The 19,316-nt window shown below is 54.5% G+C and overlaps 1 protein-coding gene across 2 annotated transcripts; it reads left to right on the top strand.

The window, feature by feature from the left end:
- The first annotated feature begins 135 nt into the window (after positions 1-135).
- Pick1 (protein interacting with PRKCA 1) lies at positions 136-19,186 on the top strand. Of its 2 annotated transcripts, none has more exons than XM_059253008.1 (13): positions 136-394; positions 705-808; positions 1,804-1,915; positions 8,712-8,840; positions 10,268-10,334; positions 11,449-11,538; positions 14,459-14,512; positions 14,870-14,932; positions 15,607-15,740; positions 16,036-16,128; positions 17,018-17,068; positions 17,889-18,033; positions 18,442-19,186. In XM_059253008.1, exons 2-13 carry the CDS (start codon positions 768-770, stop codon positions 18,711-18,713), a joined length of 1,251 nt encoding a protein of 416 aa, XP_059108991.1. In that variant the 5' UTR covers positions 136-394; positions 705-767; the 3' UTR covers positions 18,714-19,186. The 2 variants fall into 2 exon arrangements, with proteins under 2 accessions (XP_059108991.1, XP_059108990.1); XM_059253007.1 differs by lacking the exon at positions 136-394 and adding an exon at positions 401-545.
- The last annotated feature ends 130 nt before the right edge of the window (positions 19,187-19,316 follow it).

Raw genomic sequence — 19,316 nt, 5'->3', positions numbered from 1 at the left:
CGGCACTGAAAATGTGAAAGCGAAGATCTCGAGGTTTGCAGTTCACTGAACTTCGCCCGGCCCCAGGATGCTTCCGTTGCCCTAGCAACCGCCAGGCTGGAGTGGTCCCCAGAGTGCAGCTAAGGAAGCCGGGAAGAGCCCTGCCCTCCCCAAGATGGCTGCACGGCCTATGGCGGGGCCCGGGGCCGCCAGCCTGTCTAGACCTTTCCTTCCTTTCCCGTCTTCTCACACGAACAGCGAACTTCCACCAGCACTTGTTCTTTTTCCTGGTTCAGAGCGGAGAGACAAGGGTTGCCTTCGGGGATTGGGACAAACACCCAAAGGGGGAGGCGGGACTTCCGCGCCCCACCGGAAGTGACGCGACAGTCGCGGTCGCCGCCAGGTGGAACGGCAGGTGGGTTCAGGTGCCAGCCTGGCCCAGGCCCGGCTGTGGGACCGACTCTCTCGGTGAGCGACCGAAGCGGCTCCCAAGGGTCTGGAGAACCCTGGGGCGGACTCTGGAATCCGAGCCCATCGCCCTGGCCTGGGGTCCTCCCCTGTACCAAGTAAGAGTCACCTGCCCGCTTCCAGCCTTAGGCTCCCTACCCCAGTCCCGAGGGGAGGGAAGGCTGGAGCCCGCTGTCCCGGATGGGGGAGGGTGGGAGCTTGGGGCTGACATCTGGGCACTTCACTTCCCTGGAGCCCCGCGTTCTTTTCTCTCCCAGACCCAGTTCCCCATTCCCCTCCCGAGCTGGGCAGTTAGCCTGTCGGCCCCAACTCTCGGAACCATGTTTGCTGACTTGGACTATGACATCGAGGAGGATAAATTGTGAGTGTCCGTCCCCCCCCCCCCCCCAAGACCTGGGAGCTGAGGACCCAGGTCCCTCGTGTCCTTGGGTGTCTTAGCTCCACGCATTTCTACTTGTCAGTGTGTGGAAGCAGAAATGGATTCGAACATTCTAGTAGTTCATCACTTGTTGGGGGGGCGGGGAGGGGGGGTGGGCTTGTGACAGGCTAACAGGTAATCACGATTCAGGCCATGACATGATCCAGCCACAGCACAGCAGGTGGAGCGGTCCTGCTGGGGTGGTCTGGGAAGGTGTTCCAAAGGCGGCCACAGAGCCAGCTTGCAAGGGCTGCCCAGGGATATCACAGACCTTCCTCCCCAGCATAGATGGTCAGTAAGGTAGACTTTGAAAAATTAGATTTGTCTGACCTTTAGAAAGTACTCCCAGAGTGAGGAGTAGATGTCATGGCCTTGTGTGTCGTTAGTCCTTAGTAAGGGGTGAGCAGCTGTTGGTTGCTAGCAAATCAGTCTTCAGTAACCAGGTTGACACCTGAGCCTGTTCACCACAAGACACACCTAAGCTCATTGATAGTGAACGCTGCCGCCGGGTGGTAACTGAGCTGTATTGTTGGAAGATGGCTGGGGGATAGTTGACTACTTTTATTCTAAAGGGAAGGTGGCCATAATGTCCTGCATGTGCCTGAGAAGGGGGCAAGGATGGAGCCTGGCTGAATCTTTGAGTTGGTTTCCTTGGAGTTGCCTGCTCTGGACTAGGATGGGGTCCATGCACATTTCTTGTAAGGTCTCTGACCAGGGAGCCTCATTTCATTTTGGGGGTGAAGGAAACAGAAGCAGAGGAAGTCCCAGAGCAGATTATGGCAGCTCTGGGCTTCCAGCCTGCAGCTGTGTGACTCTTGAGCATGTTCTGGTACCGATGCTCTTTCTGGCTCAGGAAGGAAGAGGCTACTTCGTGTGGCCTTCTCCTTCCAGTCGTCCTTTCTCCAGATTCACCTTCACCTGCTTCTCTTTCCCCACAGAGGAATCCCCACTGTGCCTGGGAAGGTCACTCTGCAGAAGGATGCTCAGAACTTGATTGGGATCAGCATTGGGGGAGGGGCCCAGTACTGCCCCTGTCTCTACATTGTCCAGGTATGAGGCACGCTTTGGAGGGGGACAGGGGCCTGAGTGGAGTGAGTCCCCTCCCTTCTTGGGTGTGACAGAAGGAGGTTCATCTCTCCACTCTGGAAGAACTAGCTCTGGGCTGGGGGACGGCTCAGTCGGTAGAGTGCTTGCTTGCTGTGCAAGTTTGAGTAGCGGAGTTCAGTCCCAAGCATCTGAGTAAAACACTGATGTGACAGTGTGCTCTTGTCACCATAGTGTGTGGGGGGTGGAGACAAATGGATCCCTGGGCTTCACTGGCCAACTAGTGTAACCTAATAGTGAGTTCCAGGCCACAGAGAGACACTGAGTCCCCCCAAAAAAGTGGTTGATGCCTGAATAATGAAAACAAAGAGTGTCTGACCACCACACACCTGCGTGTGTAAGCACACACACAGAGACAAAGGTCTGTCTCATTTCTTTAAGACTTTACCATTATTGGTATTTGCGTTTTGATGTGTGTGTGTGTGAGTATGGGTGTCCTCAAGTCATGGCAAACATATAGAGGGGCACTACTGTGAGATCCCAAGTTGGAAATCAAGCCATCAGACTTGGGTAGCAAGCACTCTACCTGCTGAGGCATCTCACCAGCCTTCCGTGTTTCTGAGGTCTGTTCTTAGCCAGACTGGCCACCGCTCTAAGTGGGGCTGCCCTGTTCCCTTTTCCACCTGCTCTTCGCTACAGCTTGTCCTGGTCTGGCTGTCTGGTGGGCTCTTGGCCTTACACCATGTGTGTTGGACTAAGTTAGTGCTGGTCTGTGTCTAGCATGTAACAGACATTCAGGAAAGGTCTCTAATGAATCTACTCGCCGACTGAAGTAGGAAGGCTATGAAATAGTAATGTCCTTGCTGGACGAGGCAGCATACACCTGTGATCCCTGCACTTGGGAGGTGGAGGCAGGGAGGACCAGCGATTCTGAGTCATGCTCAGCCGCACGGTGAATGAATTTGAGGCCAGTGTGGGCTACTTGAGACCTTCTCAGCAAACAAACAAAAGGAGGTAGTAGCCCAAGATTCACATGAATGTCCCCAGTTACCAGTGAGTTTCTTATCCACTCTGGGTCTCAGTTTTCTGATCTGGAAAGTGGGGGTTTAAAATATGTAACCCAGGTTTGGTTCCCAGCACCCATATCAGGCAGTTCACAAACCACCTATATCTCAAGTTCCATGGGATATGATGCCGCCTCCAGTCCCTTCATGCATATGGTGCACATACATTCACACACATCACATGACGTTTTTAAAATTAAATAAATGTACTGGGCTCCATGAGACCCTGTTTCAAAAGAAACAAAACCAAGTACATTAATGAAATAAAGAATGCAGGCACACATGTCTTTGAGTTCTTGTGAAAGTGAAGCCGAATGGCAGTGCGCAGGGCCAAGCACTTAGGCAGCTCCACTGAGTCACAGCTGCTCCGGTTCTCTGACAGCTGTGCCTGTCTTCCTGCCCCAGCTGCCATGCTGGTGTTGGAGGGCAGCTTCATGGTTCTGCTGAGGAAGCTGTCCTGGTGATGGGTCCACTGCGATGCACGGTTGGGGCAGCCGGTCATGAGGCCGCCTTCACCAGGTGCCTGAGCAGTCAGTGACATTTCTGTGGCCTTGGAAAGAAGGATCCAGACTGTACCCTGTTGGGACACCCAGCAGAGTAGGCCTCAGAGGCAGACGGCCCTGGGTCTCTGGGAGGATCATCTTCTCTGACCTCTACCTTCAACGGTGATTTGGTCTCTTGTGCCCCAGGAGACTGAAGGAGACCTTTCTGAGGTCCCTCCTGACCATGTGCCTGCTCAGCCTCCAAGCCACTCCCCTTGGCCCCATCTGTTCAGGACCCGAAGGGCATGTGTGTTTGAATGAACTGCATCAGAACATGATGGGGTTTGTTTTGTTCGCATATAGCAAGTGCACAAGGCCTGTGTCCACCCGCAGTTCCTGCCCTCTCTGTCTCCCTCCTCTTCAGCTACTGCTGCAGATATGACTCCTACTTGCCTTGGTTTTACTATTACTTTTAAGTGTGTGTGTGTGTGTGTGTGTGTGTGTGTGTGTGTGTGTGTGTAGATGTCCATGCAGAACAGGCATTAGATCCCTCTGAAGCTAAGTCACAGGCATATGTGAGCAGCTTGCTTGACATGAGGGCTGGGAACTCAGGTCTTCTACAAGAACAAGATGCACTATTTTTATTTTTTTATTGATTGATTGATTGATTTATTGATTTATTGGTTTTTTGAGACAGGGTTTCTCTTTGTAGCTTTGGCGCCTGCCCTGGAACTCCCTTTGTAGACCAGGCTGGCCTCGAACTCACAGAGATCCACCTGCCTCTGCCTCCTGAGTACTGGGATTAAAGGTGTGCACCACCACCACCACCACCACCACCACCACCACCACCACCACCACTGCTACTACTACGGCTACTACTACTGCTACTACTACTGCTACTACTACCACCACCAGCACCACCACCACTGCCACCACTGCCACCACCACCACCGCCACCACCACCACCGCCGCCGCCCCACCTGGCCAGGATGCACTCTGAGTTGCTGAGCCCCCTCTCTAGCCCTCCTGGTTTTGTCATCTGTTTCCCTGATCACTTGTTCTTGGTTCGGGAGAAAGGAGTTCAGCTCTTTGAAAACCACAAATCTCCCTTTTACCCCATCTTCCCATCACAGTCACTGCCTTGACTCAGTGTTAGCACCACAGGCAACATTCAGGAAACAGTTTCCAAATCCTGGCCAGCTCTGGAGGCCAAGGGACGGAGAAGGGACAAAGGCAAGCCCCATTTTTATAGCGCTTGTCTTGAACTTTCTGATGAACTGGTGTCTTTCATTCTTCCTTTCTTCCCTTCCTTCCTTCCTTCCTTTCTTCCCTTCCTTCCTTCCTTCCTTCCTCCCTCCCTCCCTCCCTCCCTCCCTCCCTCCCTCCCTCCTTTCATTTATTTTATGTGTGTGGGGGTGTTCACCTGCATGTGTGTCTGTGCACCACATCTGTGCCTGGTGCCTATGGAGACCAGAAGAGGGCGTCACATCCCCTGGGACTGGAGTTGCAGACAGTTGTGAACCACTGTGTGGGTGCTGGGATTCAAACCCAGGTCCTCTGGAGAGTGGCCTGTGCCCTTAACTGCCGAGCAGTCTCTTTAGTCTTGAATTGGTGACTTTTTTTTTTTTTTTTTTTTGAGGCAGAGTCTCATGTAGCCTAGGCTGACCTCAAATTCCCCATGTAGCTGAAGCTGGCCTTGAACTACTGATTCTCCAGCTTACCTCACGTGCTAGACTTAGAGGCATGTGCCCATGCTCAGTCCTGTTTTCTTCCTAGCAGAGCCTCTCATTACTCTCTTTGGTATTTCCCACTCTTTGCCCTGGCGATCTTGCTTTCTCAGTAGACTTTCCCTCCTTGTCTGTCCTCAGTCTAACCCCTGGGGGCCTCTGCTCTTCATTCCCAGCCCCAGGGCCTCTTTTTTGGCTTCGGTCCTCATCCGGATGGAGCATGTCCTCTGGCTTTCTGAGGAGGGACAGGTGGACAGTATACAGTCTAGAGGCTTCTTGTCACTGGCATTCCCTTATTTCTCAAAGGTACCGTGAGCTCAGGTTCAGGAGTGAAGGTCAGAGGCCGGGGTGGCTCCGTGGTAGGGCACGTGCCGAGAGTGACTGAGGCCCTGGGTCCATCCCCAGCACTTAAAAAATAATACTAGGTTTGGAAATAGATTTCCATCCGAACTTTGGATAGATTTATGTATTTTATTTTATGTGTGTGAATGTTTTGCCTGCACGTATATCTGTGCACCACATGCATGCCTTGTGCCATGGAGGTCAGAAGAGGGCGTCACATCCCCTAGAACTGGAGTTACAGATGGTTGTGAACCACTTGATGGTCGCTGGGAGCAACAAGTGCTCTTGACCACCGAGTCATCTTTCCAGCCCTTATTTATTTATTTATTTATTTATTTATTTATTTATCTATTTATTTATTTATTTGTTTAAAGTTTTTTGAGACAGGGTTTCTCTGTGTAGCCCTGGCTGTCCTGGAACTTGCTTTGTAGACCAAGCTGGTCTCGAACTCACAGAGATCATGTGCCCTGCCTCCTGAGTGTTGGGATTAAACGTGTGCACCATCACCGCCTGGTTTACATCCCCTAATTTTTATTCTGTAAGTAAATAAATAAAAATGTTTAAGGCTGGACTTGGTGGCCCACCAAGTATCCCAGTGCTAGAGAGGCAGAAGCCGGCAGGTTGTGAGTTCAGGGCCACCCTGGTCTACACATACCCAAGGGGAACAGTTAGGGGAGGGATTTCTGTCACAGGTTTCTGTCCCTCAGTGCAGGGAGCTCGTGGCTGAGCAGTCACATCAGAGGATCCAGAGAACAGGAGCCTGTGTGTACTGTGCAGGCTGTCTTTCCCCTTTCCCCTCTCCTCCTCTCCTCTCCTCCAGGCTCCAGGCTATGGGATGGTGCAGCCTGCATTCACACACTCCTTAGGTAATCTCTCTGCAAACATCCTCACAGACCCACATAGAGGTCCTTCGGGTCCTAGGACACCATGTGACAGCAAGGTGCATTTCTCAGTCCAGTCACTGGACTGTCAAGATCTTGTCGGCTTGACACCCACCTTAAACCACAGCATCCACTCTGGGCCCTGAAAGGTTCATATTCGTCTTACATGCCAAATGTATCCAAATGTATTAGCTATCTTTAAAGATCCCCATAGTCGTCTTTTTAAAAACAACATTTATTTATTTATTTATTTATTTATTTATTTATTTATTTATTTATTATGTATACAGTGTTCTTCCTGCATATATCCATGCACACCAGAAGAGAGCACCGGATCTCATTACAGATGGTTGTGAGCCACCATGTGGTTGCTGGGAATTGAACTCAGGACCTCTGAAAGAACAGGCAGTGCTCTTAACCTCTGAGCCACCTCTCCAGCCCCCCATAGTCTTGTTTTTGACATTTATCTGTTTTGCATGTGTGTCTGTGCATGTGTGCATGCATGCCATGGCACATGAGTGGAAGGCAGAGGGCAGATTGTAGGAGTTGGCTCTCTTCTACACTAGCTCTGCCCACTGGGATAAGTTTACCACATCTGGGGCTCCTCTAGCCTGCACCTCCCAACTTTCCTAAATATCCTGTGCACACCAGGTTAGGGACCACATGACTGTGCTGTCACAGCAGCGACCTCACCTCTTTAGTACCCATTTTCTGTGTTGGGCGTAATCATTGCCGTGACGGAATACCTTTCAGAAAACTGAGAGAGAGGAAGCACTCAGTTTGGGTTCGTCGTATTTCGTGGCAGGAGCAGAGCAGCTCCCCTGCTGACGGCCTGAGAGCAGAGAGAGCGCCTGTGCTAGCAGGCCTTTCTCCTTTCTCTGTGGGGCGGTACTGCCCAGGGTTAGGGCAGGCTTCCCCACTCCCCACTCTTCGTTCTCTCGGGAAACATCTTCACCGACATATCCAAGAGGTGCTTCACCAATCTGCATCTGCACACGGTGGCGGTCAAGTCCAGCATCGCTTGGGTCTGATTATGCCTGCTTCTCTCAGCAGTGTTCCATAGTTCCTGTTGTCTCCTGGTCACTTCTTTTTTTTTTTTTTTTTTTTTTTTTTTTTTGGTTTTTGGTTTTTCGAGACAGGGTTTCTCTGTGTAGTTTTGGTGCCTGTCCTGGATCTCGCTCTGTAGACCAGGCTGGCCTCGAACTCACAGAGATCCGCCTGGCTCTGCCTTCCGAGTGCTGGGATTAAAGGCGTGTTCCAGGGCCGCCCTGGCTTCCTGGCTGCTTATTGTGATACTTGTAACATGATCTGAAGGTTGATAAATGTTTACCGTAGTTGCTTCATTTTTCCTTGTAACATTGTAAAACATATTACAAAGTAAGTATCCTTTAGACCTGGCTTTTTCTTTTAGGAAATTTAGAAACTAAAGGTAACACAGGAGCCAGATACGGTGGCTCGTATCCCTGTTGTTATGAGGCTGAGGCAGGAAGTTTGCTAGTTCAAGGCCCATCTGGGCTACAAAGTAAGACCCTACCTATTTCAAAAACAAGCTTAAAGGTACAGAACCACTGCTGGCAAGTTTGGTATCTGTAGTTACTCTCCGGTCCAGTGTGTGCTCCTCCATCTGTGTGTGGACCCCATGTCTGTGTGTGCCCTCTGCGTTTGTGTGTCTGTGTGTGGACCCCATGTCTGTGTGTGTGGACCCCATGTCTGTGTGTGGACCCCATGTCTGTTTGTGGACCCCATGTCTGTGTGTGGAACCCATGTCTGTGTGTGGACCCCATGTCTGTGTGTGGACCCCATGTCTGTGTGTGTGTGGACCCCATGTCTGTGTGTGGACACCATGCCTCTGTGTGTGCACCTTGAATCTGTGTGTGGACCCTATAGACAGCCGTCTCCTTACTGTTACCGGTAAACAGCTCGTCTTTGATGGAACACCACCTGACGCCAGTGAGCACAAGTCCTGTTGAGGGGTCCGCCTGGGAAAGGGCTCACAGGCATAGGGCCCTTGCGCAGCCAGAGTAGCTGTGGAATTGTTAAGAAGTGCTTTGGCTGCCGACAGCATTGTTGGAAAAGCCATGGAAGGTAGTGACTGGAGGAGCAGGTGTGAGGGCCGTGAGGGCCGTGAGGGCCAGTGTGTTTGCTGTATAGAGGACAGTCTGACTGCTGGGACCCACAGTCTGTCTTCTCTCCCCTTCCCAAGAATGGGAGGTTTCCTCTCGTCTTCCCTGGCGCTGCCTGAGTAGAGGGAGGGCCTGCCCAGGTCCCTGGCCCACCTCACTGTCCTCCACTCCTTCACATGACAGGTATTTGACAACACCCCTGCAGCCTTGGACGGCACGGTGGCGGCTGGTGATGAGATCACCGGGGTCAATGGCAGGTCCATCAAAGGGAAAACCAAAGTCGAGGTGGCCAAGATGATCCAGGAGGTGAAGGTGAGACCCTGCCGGAGCAGCTGGGAGCTCGCTGTGCGGTGGGAGGCGGAGCCTGTCAGGTCCCTGCTGAGCTACCCAGGCTGCCAGGGGCCTAGCCGGCTTAGGGGTCACTGTCTGCTTCTTGTATCGCAGTATGAGGGACACATTCGAGTCTCCTGGACCCCTGTAAGCTCCCAGAGGTGCTGAACACTCAGATGAGCTGTGATGTCCCTGGTTAGAGCTCAGAGGCAGCCAGATGCCAACAGTGACCTCCCTGGGTCAGTGAACTCCAGTGACCACAGCTGGGCCATGTTTGTCCTAGAGTTTTGTTGTGGGAACTGCTTCCCAAGTTTCCCAGGGACTTGAGGCTGTGGGGAGCCCTAAGCTCAGGCATTTCCAGTCCAGATGTAGCCCGCATCCCTTCCCTCCTGTTAGTTCCCCACCCCAGATGTTCCACTGAGACCCTTGCTCTGTGCAGTGTTTGTTCTGTCAGAGCAAACGCGGCCTTTCTGCTGGTCCCCAGCAGTTCAGCACTGGAGAGCCTTGGGAAAACTAATGAGCGAGCTCCGTGAGGAGTGCAAAGCCACAGATAGGCGGTCCCAGCGTCAAGGGTGGGGTCCAGCTTGTGTAGACTTGGGCCCTGAGACCCCAAACCCCAGCCAGGCCAGTACCTTCCCCTTCCTATGCCATCCTCCAAGGCTCCAGACCAGCCCTACTATCCCCTACTTTCAAAAATATTTTTTTGGATTTATTTTATTTTATGTACATATTGGCTACAAGTATGTATGTACACCACATTGGTACTTGAAAGTTGGAGGGCGTCAGCCCCCTGGCGTTGGAGTGAGCATGGTTGTGAGCCACCATGTGGGTGCTGAGCACTGAGCCATCTCTTCAGCCCCCACTATCCCCTTCTTGCTTCCACTCAGACACATACCACCCTGGCTTCCTCTGGTCCTGTACCCGAGTCACATTGGTACTTAGTCCTCACGAAGGAGAGGATGACCTCTGTAGTTCCTCCTAGTGCCCCTTCAGGCATCAGGCAGACGAAGGAGGGGCTCAGGGCTCAGGGCCATGTCAGTCCCAAGGGAGCCCTTCACACCCTACCCCTAACTGACCGCATCGGTTCACTTCGTCTGTGCTGTGGGTGTGAGTTTTCAGTCCAAGTTTGATGTGAGCAGATTCAGCCCTAGTCTCAAAGGCCTTAGGACTGCAAAGACTAGAGTGACCATGGTGCCCTCCCGAGGTCAGAAACCCTCCCCTGAGCAGTCACTGAAATATGGGACTAAGTGAAAATGCGAGTCACTCAGCCTCTCCTGCTGGACTGGAGTCCCCGGAAGTCCTGCTCCTCCCCTGCTGGTTGGTGGTCTAGTGCCAGGTTGCAGAAGGTAGTCTCTGGGGGGGCCTGACGTGCAGCCGCCGCCCTGATTGTGTCTGTGCCGCTCTTGCAGGGGGAGGTGACCATCCATTACAACAAGCTGCAGGCCGACCCGAAGCAGGGCATGTCCCTGGACATCGGTAAGCCAGGCCAGAGCAGCCATGTGCCATGGGCTCTGGCTTTTTCTGTCCAAGCTGATCCAGAAGGCTGGGAGGGGCCAGGTTCTCCCCTTGTAGTATTCACAGGCCCGGCCCTGCATTCTCACTACCCTGTGTCTCACACCTCCCACTCCCAGACCTTGGCCTATGGGTCATGCCTGCTTTTAATCCCTCTCCTCCGAGGCCTCTCCTGCAGTGTACTTCCAGGAAGACTAGGGTGCAAACTGGACCTTAGGGTGTGCTGTTTGGCAAGTTGCCTGTGGCTAGAAGGGCAGGACCTTGCTTCTGTAGAAGCCTTGAAACAGCAATAATTAGTGCCACTTCCTCTGGATCAGCCACATGACCCAGTGTGAGGCAGAGAGGCTTGGCAGTCTCCTGGCAGAACACCCAGATAAACCCATGCTCACCTACCGCCCACATCCCTGGGGGACAGAGGCCAAGGGCAAACGTGCTCCCCAGTGGTTTCTCTGTGTAGTCCTGGCTGTCCTGGAGCTTGTTCTGTAGGCCAGGCTGTCCTTGAACTCAGAGATCCCCCCGCCTCTGCCTCCCGAGTGCTGGGATTAAAGGTGTGCACCACGCCTAGTCTGCCATTCCTACTCTCTTGAGCCCTTTGTTCCAGCCCAGGACCCCTTCTGAGACCTTAGCTGGTATATGCAGTGACCGGCCGGCCATTGGCAGTCATGATGCCCACTACTATGATGTAATCAGCTTTAGAACCCCCTCCAGAGCCTGGCCGTGGCACAAGCCCTGTCACGTGTTAGCTGGAAGAAAGGAGGGACAAGGCCCTCTCTGTCTGGCCTGTCAGCCATTGCTTAGCATGGGCAAGCTCTGGGCTCTCAGTGACACCAGCGGCAGATAGCAGTCTCGGTCCTTGTGCCGAGCACTCCGTGTTTACCTGTTTGGCTCCGAATCAGCGCTGAGTAGGACAGGTAGCTCAGGACACACTCTGCTGAGAGCCACGGCTTCCTGACCACTCCACACACCAAACCCTGGGCCATCTCCTCCGCCCGCTGGCACAGCCTGCAGCCGTGACAGGGTTCGGGCCTAGACGGCCTGGTCAGCAGCAGTCTCACGGGCCTTTTCTCTCCTGCCCCAGTGTTGAAGAAAGTCAAGCACCGCCTGGTGGAGAACATGAGTTCAGGCACAGCCGATGCCCTGGGCCTAAGCCGTGCCATCCTGTGCAATGGTAAGTTCTCCTTCCGCCAGCTTGATGGCCAGCTCTCTGTCAAGTTAATGGGTCTGACAGCCCTTCCCTGCCTCAGGGTGGACAGCCAAGTCACACCTCTGTATCCCTGGGGTCCTCCAAGAGCTACTACAACTGCTAGCTGTGGGCTTTAGGTCACTGTGGGGGTGGGGGGTGGGGACAACACAGACTTGGGAGGGCAGGTGCTCCCTTCCAGCGTGGATGCCTGACCAGAGTGAGTCCCTCTCCACCGCCTGCACACCCCCTGCACAGCTACACTGTCCTGCCTGTCCTGTCCACCTCAGTCCTGCCCTTGACCAGGAGGTGGCGCTGCCGCCCTTGTCGCCTCCCTGTGCTCAGAGGAACCATGTGCAGCAGGCACTCTACACACACTCAGACACACGCACTGGATGTCTCCCCAGGAGGCCGATGGAACCCGTGCTCCTGCCACCGCCAGCCTAGGCTTATAAATAGCAGTGCTATGCATGTACTCGGGGAGGATAAAAATACCCATATAAACCGTGGGCTCAGCTGGGCACACGGGCTTTATTGGCTGGGAGAGTGGGGGTGGGGCCTGAGCATGTTCCAAATGGGCTACAAAGTGGCGGCTGCTATTTTCAGCCCCGTGGTGCCTATAAATCCTTGTTACTGTAGTCACCATGCATTGAGATGAAATTAGAACGGGCTGTTGTTTCCCCCAACCTTGCAATTTCCCTCGCTGTAAATAGGATTTCTAAAATTGAAGCTGTCATGATGTCCCATGACCCAGCTAAAAACAACTGTGCCTGCTGGCCATGTGCTCATGCTCCAGGGAGCCAGGACCTGGAGGCCGTGGGCCACCACAGCCTCCCGAAGACCTCTGCGGTGTCCACCCTCCCCCCACTCTCCCACTCAAGGCCTTTCCCACAGCCAGCTTTCCTGTCCAGAGAAAAGCTTCTGTCTGTGCTGCGTCCCTCTCCTCCAGCTCAAAGCCCCTGACTGAGTAAACTCCACACCAAGCCAGGAGAGCCAGGGTCTGCTTAGACAGGCATGACTGCATGACTTGAGGCGGTTTGCCTGCCACTCAGCCCTCAGCTTCCTCTGTAGAAGAGGCTAAGTGGTCCCTGCCCCCAGGGGCAGGCTGGAGCAGGGCCGGGGTTGTCAGGGGCTTTCAGTGTCCTGGCTCCCAGCGGGTGACTCGGTGTGGCTGCAGGTGTTCTCAGGCCTGGTCAGGGCCCAGAAGCCCTCACCCTGTCGTGAGAGGTATGTGTACTTCATCCTCACAGGTGGGGGACATATCCAGAGGTGGGGAGCCCAAGGAGGCCCATGCTTCCTGCACTCCCAAGCCTGTGTCTGTAATGCCTTCCACCTCTGCAGTCAGCCTCCTTCCAGTTCCAGCCCGGCCGGCCCCGGGTGACTGAGGTGACTGTTCCTCACTCCCTCCACCGTCCTGTTCCTCACGGGCTGCTGCCTGAGCACCTCTGCTGGGCTTGGAGCCCAAGGGCAGGACCTGGATCTTAGTTTTACCAGTCACTCCCCAGACCTAGTGTGGTCTTGTGTGACAACACTTGTTTCTTTCTTTGTTCTTACGAAGGCAACCCTTCCGGGGGTGTGCTTACAGTCAGAGGTTCAGTCCAAAGTCGTGTCAGGACCCGGCAGCAGGCAGACAGACACGGCGCTGGGGAGGGAGCTGAGAGGTCTACCTCTTTTTATATTTTCATTTAACTTCTTTATTGATTCTTTGGGAGTGTCACCTGTACCCCAATTCTGCTCACCTCCATTCCCCCCATCTCCTCCCCTCATCCCTGCCATGCCCCCTCCCAAAAGACAATCAACAAAGTAAGCAAGTGAGCCAACAAAGCCCCAAACCCAAACAAAGACATTAGCAACAAAACCTCTTCACTTCTCCTTCCCTGCCTCTCCAGCACCTCTTCATTCGGCCTGGTGGCATTGGGGACCTTGGTGTGTCACACGGTGTACCCTTTGTTCCATCAGTTTTACCGGCAAATGCTGATTGCAATGAGTCACTGGTCTGGTTCAGGGTCTCTGCTTTCGGACACACCATCCTCACTGGATCTCACCAGAACTCCTCTGGGATACCCTGTGGCCGCCTCAAGTCTTGGGGACTCACCCTAGCATGGGTGACAGCTCACGAAGCTGGGAACCTCGAGCTCACTGCACACCCTGCAGGCAGCTCCACAGGTGGAGACTGTCCTTTCCAGGGGCCTCGGTTGGTCCAAACCTCTTCCGGGCAGCTCGGCTGGTTTCTGCTTCTCCCAGGCAGAGCTCTGGTCCCTGTCTTCTGCAGCTTAGCTCAGTCTGAGAGCTTTCATTGTATTCTCTGGCAGTGAGGGGTCGAGTGAATCTGTCAGTTTGAGGGAAAGATAGACACTTAGTCTATCCCTGTTTGGCTGTTAGCTGTGATCAGCAAATTCTAGTGTGAGCCCTTCCTCTAGCCCTTCCGAATCTCTTCTCCCCATACCCTAGCCCGTCCTGTGCAGTTGTCCCAACCAGCCCTGGCCATGATCAAAAGGCCCTCCTCGACTTAACTGCTGTGTGGGGAGCCTTGGCTGCTAGCCCAGGGCTTGCCTTCTGGGCCTCTGGGAAGCTACCCTGGGGTCTGGCCTAGGGAAACCCACCCTCATACACTCCTGCTTTGGGAAGAGGCTGTACTGGAATAACCATCAGCCCCTGGATCGCCCCAGGCAATGGTAGGTGGAGCGAGGCTCCTGACAGGGGTCCTGAGCCAACTCTGCCTGTCTCTTACCTCTCTGGGTTTGCTGGGGAGTTGATGAGTAAACCCTGAGGCCCAAACTCCACCCAAGACCTGTTTTTGGCAGAGGCTAGCCCTCGGGCTACCTTTGCCTCTCACCCTGGCCTCTGCTGGGCTGACGCCTCCCTGGCTTGCTGAGGCCACAGCCTCCTCTGTTCTTGACCTCCACAGATGGGTTGGTAAAGCGTCTGGAGGAGCTGGAACGCACTGCCGAGCTGTACAAAGGTAGGTCGGCCACGAAGTGCCTGCTGCTGCTGGTCTGTCCTGGGAACCCCTGTCCTACAGAGTGTCAGTGGGGCAGGGGAGCTACCTAGAAAGTTTGGGGAACAGTAAATGTAACAGATGCCCCTCCAAATTCCTGCCCTCCCAGAGAGATCCCCTAGGAGACTGTCATACATAATCCCGGCTGCCTGCCACATGGGATCCGCATAGAGGGCCAACTCAGCCTTCATCCCCAGGCCTTGGGGAAAAGCCTGGGGACCTAATGCCCAGCGAGGACCTCAGGTGGACTGTGAGGCTGGGGGGCCAATGTGATCGCTGATTTCGGTCTCTATCTTCTATCACTTGGGTCTCTTCCCACAGGGATGACGGAACACACCAAGAATCTCCTACGGGCCTTTTATGAGCTGTCACAGACGCACAGGGGTAATGGCATCCCCAGATACGTCACGTGACCCTGCAAACCCCTGTCCCTCAGGGCTTAATTGCAACGAACAGTGAGGTGTGGCTAGTTCCTCTCTGGGGCCCTTCTCATCCCTATGCCAAGGCCAGTGCCCAGCTCTGACCTCCAACCTCACACCGGGTGGCAGTGACCATGGAGCATCTGGTCCAGCTGACCTTTGGGGGGACGCCACGTACCTCACTGCTACTCACAGTGCAGGCAGCTTCTCTTCATTCTGGTCTCTTCGGTCCCATGTGGGCAGGAAAGACATAACCTTTTGCTGGCCAGGAAAGGAAGCCCAGACAGGAAGTGGGCCCAGAGCTCATGGTGGCAGAGCTGGCATTCAAACCCACGGGTCCGGAATCTTGGCCTGGTGCTCTGCTCTTGCCTAGCATGACCACCTAGATTTTCACTTGGCCTTTTGTCTGGTTACTTGGGGGGACAAAGGCTAGCTCCCCTGGGAGCCTAGGCCCAGAATGAGGATGTAGCTCCTTGGGAGTATGGTGCAGGCCTCTTGAAGATGTACCTCCTTGGGATGTAGGCCCTTCGAGCAGACCTTGGCTTTCTGCTCGCCAGGCCCCTGCCCTGCTGCCTAGCAAGCCCCTGGCTTCTCCATTAGGGAGTCAAGCAGGGGCTTCAAGGCAAACTTGTCACGCAGCCTTTGGGGACGTGTTCTCTGTGATTGGGGTGCGGGAGCCGCAGCCAGCAGCAAGTGAGGCATTCGTGAAGTTTGCTGATGCACACCGCAGCATCGAGAAGTTTGGCATTCGGCTACTGAAAACCATCAAACCGGTGGGTCCCTCAGAGTGCAGCATGCCCCACTGGTCAGAGCAGGAGGGGCAGCCTAGCACAGGAGGAGTTCTGGGCTGGAGTCAGGTGCCATGCAGATACTAGGTTGGTGTCACCTCTATAGCCGGCCAGCCATCAGTCGCTGTACCTCCCTGGTCCCTGTTGACCCTAAGACACTGCTGGGTCACAATGTGCCCTTGGCCTGACATAGTCTTCTAACCTTGACACAATGCCCTTTGGCTGATGCCCAAGTCCACTGGGAGGGATGATACATCTGCCATTTGTCATCCAACCTTAGATGCTGACAGACCTGAACACGTACCTCAACAAAGCCATCCCTGATACACGCCTCACCATCAAGAAATACCTGGATGTGAAGTTCGAGTACTTGGTGAGTTGAGTGGTCTGCAGTGTCTGGCCAGCTGGGATGAGCCCACCCTGGAGGCCAGCCTAGGCAAGCAGCCGTGCCGTGGCAGGCAGGATGGGGCCAGTCCTCTGTTGAGTCAGGAGTATGGGATTAAAGGCCTGACTAATCAGAAGCAGCCTAGATTGCATTCCCACACCAAGGAGCGCTGAGTTACCAGAGCCTGGTGAGCAGGCGAGTCCTCATTGTCTATCATTTCTGTTCCTTGGGACTTGTCACCTTTAGCAGCAGCTCAGACTAGGTCTAGGATACTTGAAAGGACCTTCGGAGTCCGAAAATGATATTCTGATTGTCAAAGAAGCCAGACGATGATCTGTTAAGTATTCAGGTTTCTTGCCGCGTACCTCTCAGAGCCTTGACTAGGCTTGTGCAGAGCATGTCTTCAAGGAGCCCCGGGATATTTTGCTCCACCAGCAGTACCACCACACGCAGGACCTTTTGGTTTTGGTTTGGGATCTTTGCTGTTCTGGAGATAGAACCCCAGGCCTTATGCATGCTAGGCAAGTGCTGCACCACGGAGCCACACCCTCCAATCCCCAGAGCATCTCCTGAGACTTGAATTTGGTCCCTTTTGGATGTCTCCGGCCTTCAGGCCTTTACACCCTCCCAGAGGAGTGCCTCATCGCTCTGCTGCCCCTTTCCTGGGCCTCTGTCCATGTCAGCTTCCAGCCTTTCCCAGGTGGTCCAGGGCCGCTAGGTGGCCTATGTGGCCACTGCTTTCTTGGTGTGTCCAGGTTCCCAGGTGACCTGAGGGATAGGGAGGCATGACAGGCGGGGCTGGAATCATGAGGATGGGAGTCCAGGAAGTTTGGCTACTGACTTCATGGCCTCACCCATCCCATCCCATCCCATCCAGTCCTACTGTCTAAAGGTGAAGGAGATGGATGACGAGGAATACAGCTGCATTGTGAGTACTGAAGGGGCCCAGGCTGGTAGCGGGAAGGCTTGGGGTGCCCACGCTTCCTCTTTAGAAGACCCTGGGTCTGCTAGAGGTATTGGGTGGTGTCAGGCATCCTGGGCTCTTAATTGCTGGAGTTTGGGGCTGTCAGCCCATTCTACCAGCTCCTCTGGCTTGGAGTACCAGCTAGTGTGCCATGAAGTGACTCCTCTAGGCCAGGTGCCCCAAGGTTGTGAGGCTCCTCTAAGAAAAAACTGACTGATTTCACTTCTGAGCTATGCTTTGATTTAAAAAAAAAAAAAAAAACCAAACAGTTGGTGCTTTTTACTTTATATATATATGAGTGTTTACCTGTGTGTGTGTGTGTGTGTGTGTGTGTGTGTGTGTGTGTGTGTGTGTCCATTCGCATGGCTGGTGCCTGTGGAGGTCAGAAGGGGATGTTGGAACTGAAATTACACAGTTGTGAGTGATCATGTGGGGCTGGGAACTGAACCCAGGTCTCTGCAAGAACAGTGAGTGTTCTTAACCGCTGAGCTGCTCCGCGCCTGGTTGTTGTGTGGTGTTGTTTTGGTTTCTAATTTGTGATTTGTTTGCAGTCAGGGTCCCTCTTTTAACCAGCATTCATTTATTTCATGTGAGCTGTATTCGTGTTTCTGTGGTTGATTTTTCTCCCTCCAAAGTTACTGCTTTGAGCTTCTGTCCGTCACTGGCGTCTGGAAGCCCATTGTGGTACAGCTGTGAGCTGGGCCAGCCCTGCAGCCTTCCAGCCCCATCTGTCCCCGGGAGGCCCAGGTGCACCCAAGAGAGCTGACAAGCTTGCCTGCCCCAGGCTCTAGGCGAACCCCTATACCGCGTGAGCACAGGCAACTACGAGTACCGTCTGATCCTGCGCTGCCGCCAGGAGGCTCGAGCCCGCTTCTCCCAGATGCGCAAGGATGTGCTAGAGAAGATGGAGCTGCTGGACCAGAAACACGGTGAGGGGCTCTAGAGGCCCGTGCCCTCCCTGAGTCGGTCCTTTCCTGGCACTTCGCCCCAGGGTGGGTGCCCTTTTCTCCCTAGATCAGAGGTGAGGCCTAGAGAGGGTAGTCTCCCCGAGGCCTCAGGACCAGGCCCTGGTAGGAGTCCACTCAGAACCTGGCTGGGTTGGGGCCAGGGTTTGGGCCCATGATCACTCACTCAGGCAGCCTTCTCCGTTTCCTGAGCTAGGAGTTTGGAGGACTAGGTGGCCAACTAGGCAGGGCCAGGAAGCCTTTGGCTGTGCCACCCTTCCTAAGGCCTGGGGCCTAGGAAGTGTCCCAGCAGGAAGAACAGGCCAGCTCCAGGTCTTCCCTAAGAGGAGGCAGCTGTAGCCACTGGGCCTGTCTGCTCACCTCCTGCCCCAGTCCAGGACATCGTGTTCCAGCTGCAGCGCTTCGTGTCTACCATGTCCAAGTACTACAATGACTGCTATGCGGTGCTACGGGACGCCGACGTCTTCCCCATTGAGGTGGACCTGGCACACACCACTCTAGCCTACGGCCCTAACCAGAGTGGCTTCACTGATGGAGAAGATGAGGACGAGGATGAGGAGGACGGGGCAGCTAGGGAAGTGTCCAAGAATGCACGTGGGGCCACTGGGCCCATGGACAAGGGTGGAAGCTGGTGTGACTCCTGAGTGCCCCCTCAAGTGGACCTGGGGGGCAGGGCAGTGGGAGGACCGCAGCGGGAGCGGGGCGGGGCCACTGTAGGACAGCGAAGGCATGTGGTGGCGCATAAAGGCCTGCTGGCTCGCGGCGCCCGCCTCCCTGCTCCTCTGTCCTCGCACAGTGAACACAGGCTGCAGCCTGGGACCTGGACTCTGGCCCCCATCCTTCCCTCCCACCTCCCAGCTGGAGGGAGAGCTGGGCCTTGGACAGAAAAGAGGAGGGGCTGGAGCAGGCAGAGCGCAGGACCTGTTCCCGTGAGTACCTCGGTGGTACCAAGCCTGCAGGGAACGGGAGCTGGGTGGACATCCAAGGCTGGGGCCAGCGTACCAGGCTGGCCCTGAGTCCGTGTGCACACCTCAGCAGCCTATATTTATTTGTTCCTGACTTAGCCTCAAGGGCTGGATGCTGGGCCTGTATTGAATAAACAGAAACCCAGACAGAACGGATGGGCTCCTTGCAATGGCTCAGACCCTCCTCTGCAACCAGATCTCAGCTGCTTCCTGGGTCGTGAGGGAGGGTGGGACAAAGGCTTAGGCAGTTCTCTCTGTCCATTACTCATCTCACAGCACCTG

Source organism: Peromyscus eremicus, unplaced genomic scaffold (assembly GCF_949786415.1).
Source record: "Peromyscus eremicus unplaced genomic scaffold, PerEre_H2_v1 PerEre#2#unplaced_949, whole genome shotgun sequence".
Classification (NCBI taxonomy): domain Eukaryota; kingdom Metazoa; phylum Chordata; class Mammalia; order Rodentia; family Cricetidae; genus Peromyscus; species Peromyscus eremicus.
Note: the sequence above shows the minus strand (reverse complement) of the source record. Positions and strands in the feature narration are given on the sequence as shown.